This window comes from Palaemon carinicauda, chromosome 45 (genome assembly GCF_036898095.1).
Source record: "Palaemon carinicauda isolate YSFRI2023 chromosome 45, ASM3689809v2, whole genome shotgun sequence".
Classification (NCBI taxonomy): domain Eukaryota; kingdom Metazoa; phylum Arthropoda; class Malacostraca; order Decapoda; family Palaemonidae; genus Palaemon; species Palaemon carinicauda.
Window position 1 is genome coordinate 27,497,190 of NC_090769.1, and position 8,048 is coordinate 27,505,237.

General features: G+C 36.2%; 1 protein-coding gene across 1 annotated transcript in view; it reads right to left on the reverse strand.

The window, feature by feature from the left end:
• LOC137634927 (alpha-amylase-like) overlaps positions 1-8,048 on the reverse strand; it is a 29,351-nt gene continuing 21,303 nt past the window's right edge. The window contains exons 7-14 of the mRNA XM_068367486.1: positions 7,308-7,492; positions 6,903-7,109; positions 6,184-6,322; positions 5,770-5,931; positions 3,901-4,035; positions 3,192-3,423; positions 939-1,059; positions 1-183 (exon numbers count right to left, since the gene is read on the reverse strand). Coding sequence (XP_068223587.1) covers positions 52-183; positions 939-1,059; positions 3,192-3,423; positions 3,901-4,035; positions 5,770-5,931; positions 6,184-6,322; positions 6,903-7,109; positions 7,308-7,492 — 1,313 coding nt within the window. The 3' untranslated portion in view covers positions 1-51. The remainder of the gene's footprint in view (positions 184-938; positions 1,060-3,191; positions 3,424-3,900; positions 4,036-5,769; positions 5,932-6,183; positions 6,323-6,902; positions 7,110-7,307; positions 7,493-8,048) is intronic.

Genomic DNA, 8,048 nt, shown 5'->3' on the forward strand with positions numbered 1-8,048 from the left:
CCCCATTTTTTTCTATCCATAACTTAGATTCACGTTATATCTGATGACAGTTTATTGGGGGAACGACACAATCTGGCAGGAATTTCCCGAGAACTCGAAAACATTGATGAAGCCACATCGTCCCATGTGATTGCTTGACGAGTAAGGTTTCGAACCCCCGGCGTCTCCGGTGCATGCTGCCACCTGGTGAGAAGTAGATTAACCTTTATCTCAGATTTCCTAGACGTTTCAACCATATTTGAAAATTGTCTATGTATCTGCTATATAATGAAGGATAGGGAAAGTAAAATACAAAGTCTAGGCAATTAATATTATTAATAAAAAACTATCTTTGGTACTGACTGTAGTGAAAGCAGAAGTATGATTAGACAATCCAAGAATTGATTAAGGATAGTTATGACGTAAGCAAAATAAACCAGTCATGAATACGGTTATTGCGTAAACCACCTCACGAATATTCAAAGAGACGATGGACAAAAGAAGAGAATGGCTGTTTGTTTGTTATATATATATATATAATATATATATATATATATATATATATATATATATATATATATATATATATACATAAATAATACATATATGTATATATACATGTGATTATACTGTATATATATATATATATATATATATATATACATATATATATATATATATATATATATATATATATATATATATATATATATATATATATATATACAGTATATATATATATATATATATATATATATATATATATACAGTATATATATATAAATAATATATATACGTATTATGTATATATATATATATATATATGTATATATATACATATATATATGTATATATATATATATATATATATATATATATATATATGGGTGTGTGTGTATCTTTATTTATATAAATGCACTTTCATCTATTCACGTTATTTAAATCCGACAGCATTTTACCTGAGCGATGTCAATCTCCCATCCGGGTCCATTGGTCACGAAACCTTTTACTTCAAACCAGCCTCCCTCAGTTTCCTCGCAGTTCATGTCAACGTCAAGCATCCAGTAATGTTCACCGAATCTGTTGAACCAATGTTGTAATGTGAACAAATGTTAGATAGAGACGAGTTCGTAAGTAGAGAAGGATTTAACGATAATGCTCCATAGGTTTTGGTCTAATATAAGGATTATTTGTTGGAAATTCAAATTTCAAAATATCATCACGAAGTATTAGAGCATATTTCTGAAATAAATATAACTCGGAAGTTAATATTATTTAATCGATTGGCTTAAAATTGTCTACAATTTTTCCTGAAGATAAGGAACCGATTTTAGGGAGACAATTTTAGGGAAATAAATCATGAATATTTACTCTGTCCCAGAACGAAACATATTGATAAAATTAATTCTAAACCAACAAGTATATTGTATCGAGGATATATACATATACCAAGGCACTTCCCCCAGTTTTGGGGAGTAGCCGACATCAAACAAAAGAAACAAAAAAAGGGGACCTCTCCTCTCTACGTTCCTCCCAGCCTGACAAGGGACTCAACCGAGTTCGGCTGGTACTGCTAGGGTGGCACAGCCCACCCTCCCCCGTTATCCACTACAGATGAAGCTTCATAACGCTGAATCCCCTACTGCTGCTACCTCCGCGGTCATCTAAAGCACCGGAGGAAGCATCAGGGCCTACCGGAACTGCGTCACAATCGCTCACCATTCATTCCTATTTCCATTTCTAGCAATCTTATCATAACTGAAACTTGATTGAAACATGATTTCCATTAGAAATAGGAAAACGCCCTTCCAACATGAATTAACCTCTCCCACAAAAAAAAAAAAAAATCTTCCTTCGTGATGTACATGATCGTGACTTTATTTTATGGAAAGTGATTTTAGAGTTCCTGGAAAGAGAATCGATTTGACTGCACGAGAGAGAGAGAGAGAGAGGGGGGGGGTAGCAGACTTTTAACGTATGTTGCACCATCAATGATGATGGTGTGGGTGTCTTGCTCGTCCCCATTGGATTTAACTTGTCTCAAGAATTGTATTACAGAAATATCATTACTCAGAATGCATCTATAACGTTTAAAACGTTTCCAGAAGACTGGAATTACAGAAAGATTAATGTTCGTAATTCATCTTTAACGTTTAAAATGCTTCCGGAAGACTAAAATGAGAGAGAGAGAGAGAGAGAGAGAGAGAGAGAGAGAGAGAGAGAGAGATAAAAAGGGGGTTTTTATAGCCCCAAGCGGATAAGAACCGATCCAGTCTCCTGGAATCACGTCTTTCAGTGTAATAAAGACTTCTTTTCAACCGCTCCGAAAAAAGGGTTATATTTCAACTTTAGTTGTTGTGATCATCAGATTTTTGATAGAAAAACTGGTAAACCAGCCAAGGACATGAAACCTGATACTGCGTATAGAGGTATTAAGAGTGGAAGTCATAACTTTTTTTTTTCTGGTCCGGTTTCATAAAAAGAGGAGAAATTTGTTTAGATGAAAAAAATCCAGGTCTCAATTTTCTTCAAGTTTTAATTTGTTTTGTATTTTCTGTTATAAAAACCTGACAGATATAACACACACACACTCTCTCTCTCTCTCTCTCTCTCTCTCTCTCTCTCTCGTTAACAAAAGAAATTCCATAATGATTATGAAAGAGAACAAAAAAAACTTATCCCTTTATCTGAACCGATTTTGTTCTCAAACTTTGCGAAATATTTATCAGGGATCCATTGATAAATAACAAACGACGCGTGATGATTATAACTGAAAAAAAAAAATTGATAAAATACGTCTTTTTACACATGCAGAGGATATAACCTAGCATCAGTAATACAACTGAAACACTGATAACAATATTAATGCTGATAATAGCAATGAAAACAATAATGAAATTACCAGCTGTTAAAGGTTAAAGGTGTGTGGTTTCAATTCCAGTTTCATCATGATAAATGCTCACCTGAATGTCAGCCTTACAACCCCAACACTCCACTGTTGTGCCTAACCACAGCAGTAGCCTCCCCAATAAACAGCTTAAATACACGGTCCTGAGCTGGGATCGATCTGCCGCCATGCTAATGCTAGGCAAACTCTCTCTCTCTCTCTCTCTCTCTCTCTCTCTCTCTCTCTCTCTCTCTCTCTCTCTCTCTCTCTCTCTACTGTACTAGCCAGATTACAACATTCATTTTAAAATCCACACAAAACTTACGTGTTCAGCTCTTGATAACCTGCCTGGCCTGGAGTACTGGTCGTCCAAGCCATGGGAGATCCCTCAGCGGCCTGGCTGTTGTAGGTTCCCTGTCCCGGCTGGGCTCCAAACCAGTCGAGTTTCGTGTCTCCTTCCCTCCAGGAGTTGTATTTGTCGTAGTGGGATTCAGCCCCGAGGGAATTCGTCTCGTGGGTTATGGCACACGGGTCCGTGGCTGCGGTTTCGGTGCACCCTTCAGAGGGGAAAGTGAGCGATGAAGGGGTTAGGGGAAGCGGGTTCTACTTCTCGGTTTCTACAATTTCGTGAGAGCGAAACTTCCGGATCGTTTTTCTGCGTCTGATGATATCTTTCTATACACGAATGATTTTTCCTATTTTCTCTTTCCCATTCTTTCTCTTTTCTAACTTTCTCTTTCACAGTTAGGTTTTTATTGTTACGTTTAAAAGGTTACTGGTTCCCTATATAAAAGATGAGGACTAAGTTATAGTACCTCGATGGGAAGTTTCATCCATAGGAACGTAAGGGAACTTTTCATAATAATACTAATAAAACAGAATTTCTTCTCTAGGTATTATAATCATCTCACTTGATTCAAGAACCCCAATGAACTCTCAACATTATAACGAGAACCTTTCGAGTTTTTATAATATAAAACAAATTTCACTAAATGCTCAAGTGATTCATCCAAGAAATTTTCAGACTAACTTACCAGGACGATGTTCTGAATCAATACCTCCTCTGATGAAGATATCTTGACCGGGGCTGGTGATCTTGTGAAGGAATATCACTGTCCTTGCGGTGCCTGGGACAGGGGGAATGGTAGGTCCTGGGGTGGTCGTGTGGCCTGTTTAAATCATACATATGAATGGAATGATCTGATTACGAAATAGCTTTTGAAGGGGTTTCTTTAAAACCTATAACCTACATATTCAGATGAAACAAGACTGAAATGCATATAAGATAAAATAATCAATTCTTTTTAGTGAGGCAGATTTGCATCGACTAGCAGGGGTGCCTTTTTAGCTCGGAAAAGTTTCCTAATAGCTGATTGGTCGGTCAAAAATACTTCCGACCAATCAGCTGTTAGGAAACTTTTCCGAGCTAAAAGGGCACACCTGCGAGTCGGTGTAAATCTGCTTCACTAGAAAGAATTGACTGTAGATATATTTGCTGGTTTTCATGTTTTTGATAACCCTACACAGTCTACTTGAATGTCTTCTGATACGTGTACGTAATTTTCAAAACAGTAAAAAATTATTGCTCGATTTTTATCATTAGTATTCTATCTCTATGAATTAGTAGACCAACCCCGACCTATAATTTTCTTCCAGATGGTTCTTATGTTTGTCTGATTAGAATGTTAAAAGAATCTTCTAAAAAAAGCATTCCAATATGTTTTTCATAAGATTAATAATATCAGAAATTTACCAGAAATTCTCTTTAATATTCTCTTGGTGAAAATTCAAGAATATTTGTAGCGAAACAGAAAGAGTAAGAAGATAAAAGAAAGGTTAAAGAAAACTATAACATAACAGAATGAGGTCTGGTTCTTAAGTATTGCATAGGAATCTTAACAAAAGGAGATCAAGCCCAATTAAAGCAACAAGTTTAAGAATGGTTATTTTTTGTGAAAAAAAAAAAAAAAAAAAAATCTTTTATCATTCAGCAACGGTAAATATTCCGACAATAATGGGATGTTTTTCAAATGCCATATACTCAAAACCTTCTAATGGGAAATGTGTCCTATATTTCCCCTACGGTTTGTGCCATTAACTTCTGGTAAGAGTCTCCTTTCGTTTCTTTTTTTTTTTTCCTATTTAAGGTTTCACTAGACTTATCTCATTAGTCATCGTGACTTTCCAATAATGTTTTTGCCGTTATCTCGCACTCTATGTTATCATTATCATTTCCATTTTTGCTTTTTTCAGCTGTTTCTTACAGCTGCTTTTTTTTCGGATGTTTTTTGCAAGTTCTTCCATTATCTTCTCTGAAACTTTTGCTTGAACATTTGTCTCAAATTCTTGTTTCACTTTTTTCTCCTTGTTACTTGATATCTTCAACTTTTTTCTTAATAACAGCTTTCATAAAGTTTTTCGTTACCATTTTCTCTCTCTTACAGCCATTCCTTTGCTTTCTCATATTTTCTCCTAAGATTGTTTAATCATATGCGCTAAAAATCAACTGCGGAAAGAAATGGACATGCACCAAATCATGCGTCTTGAAAAGTCCTTATATGAACGGGGTGTGTCATGCAGAATGGTCGATTTTTAGAGGCAAGTGACAATAAAAAGAAAAATAGTTAGGCTTCATTTGACCATCACGTAACATATTACCGTCTCTTTGTGTTATTTTGTTAAGTTAAAGTTACAAAGACGATACAGCATTTCAAGTGTTTGTTTGTTTTCAGATTGCCCGCCACGATCCCCAGACAATGGGGTTAACGTAATACAGCAGCCCGTTCAATATGACCATCTATGCAACATTTTCAAGGAGCTTAGTATGGACACTCAAACAGCAGCCTTTGACCCTCTTGAACCCACTAAAAATCTATCATTCAATTCAAGCATTCCCAACTTACTTGGGTCCACAGTGGGCGAGGGCCCGTCCCCGCACCCGACGCAGATGGCAAAGACGGGTTCCTGGTCGTTGTGGATGGAAATCATTGCAGTTCCGTCGGCGTTGACAGTGACCTGGTTGGCGCAGTGGCTGACCAGTTCACAGTAGGTTCCAGCTGGTAGACCTGTTGGAGGAGGAAATTCCAGTATCGGTGATGAGGAAGATTTGATGCTCTGTGGTCTGAAGTTTTTATTTTAATAGCATACCATTTGTAGGTATTTTGAAAGGTCAAGAATAGAAAATTTTTAATATCTTGGAAAGCTATTCTAACAGTAAATGTAAAATTGAATTTATGATTTTTAACTCCTTTTATCAAAAGAAAAACGCATTCTTATGTCTTAGACTCTAAGCCTTTTAGATCATTTCTATGACTTACCAGTTTGAAGAGTTTTGTCAAAGTTTCCGTATTTTGTCATAGCGAAGAAGCCTTTGTTGCCACGGGAGAAGGCCACATTGTCCCCTTCTTGATACCAGTTGTCAATGGACGTACCAGCAACGGCGTTCCTAAATCGAACCTGTGAGAATTCGTGATTAATACAAGACTCCAAAATCCTTTCTGGTGTCCTTGAACAAAACGTATTATGATTATTCTAATACACAAAATAGGTTTAAGGATTAAGCATGAAATGGAATTATTCGTTAAACAGAGAGACTTATACATCTCTGTCACTTTACTACAGGCCAGTGTTCAACTAGACTGAAGGTGACAACATTTTTACCTCATAGGATGTCAAATTTAATTAACTAGTAGAGTATGATTGTTTTCTTTAGTTCTGGTTTTCTCTATATCAGTTAATTGATTCTCTACTTACCTTTCTTCCGGATTCTTTTATTCATTACTTTAAACAAATAAAACTCACACTATCTTTTTAGACTCTTCCTGGGCCCATTTTACCCTCTTTTATTTACAAGAATCTGACCTTTGAACGCTTAAGCGCCAAATAACTAGTCGACAAGCCAAGTCTTCGAGATAAATGAATGATCTGATTGACTCGAAAAAGTATGTAAATGAAATGAATGACACCGAATATTGAAAAAAAAAAAAAAAAGGATGCTCAGAAAACCAATTCATGGTGGCATGCTATCATCTCATACCATTTGAGTGATGGCATTCCAACGATGCTCACAGACCCAGCCTCCTCCGCAAGTTCCATCCGGATTGATGGGGACGTCACTGGTGCTCCCACCCCCACCCGAGGGGGGTCCTTGGTCAGAGTCGTCGAAATAGTAACTGCTCATGATCCTCATAAAGCCGTACTCGTGAGCCAGTGAAAAGCAGACGCCCAAAGTGTAGTCTTTACCCTGAAATGTTACTTATAAAATTACAATAGTCGTAAAAATAAAGCAAACGTTATTTCATATTGAAATCTTTTACGAGAGAAAGCATTACAATAGTCGCAAGAATAAAGCAAATGTTATTTTATATTGAAAACTTTTATAAGAGAAAGCATGGCTCTTAAGGTCATGGAATTACACGTATCAGAGAGTAAACAGGCGTACATTTTTGTAGGTCAGAATATCACCACCTCCCCCATGGCCCCTCTGGTTGTCGTGGTTGTCAACGAAATTCAAGGCCTTATCAGAGGGGGCCATTCCCCAGCCTGGGTCGTAGATGTTCCCAAGTTGTGAGAAGTCATTAATACCCCAGGCGACCTTCTTCCCGAAGCGGAACTCGGTTGTACGACCTATAGGGAAAATTTGAAGTTAGACACATGTGAAATTTAGTACTCAACGGTGGGTATGTTTGTTACTTCAATGTCTCTAAACGTGATTTCTTGCCAGAAGTACTGAAATAAAAAAAATACTTTTGTTCTGTAGCTATGCTATCTTTGTTACAAGTAAAGGTTTGAACCAGAGTATTGACAACATAATTAATTTACAATACATTTAATGAATAAAGACAAGGAATTTCCACAACTCTTTGTTTACAAATATCAAGATATTTTTGGAATATTTTTACCCAACCATGAATATATTTTGGAATTCCTGCTCGTGTTGATTTTGACAAGAAAAGTTACCTTCCTAGCTAGTTGCTATACAGTTTGTCAACCATTCTGTATTACTATTACATTATTATTTAGTCCATTCATTTTTAGATAACTATATCACCCTGAAATACTAATGAAAATAATTTGTTTTTATTGAAGTATAATAGATGAATTTCAAAATTAAACTAGTTATGGCTGCAATGAATCGACGTTAGTTTTACAATGACACATAACTTATAATCAGTCAGTCATA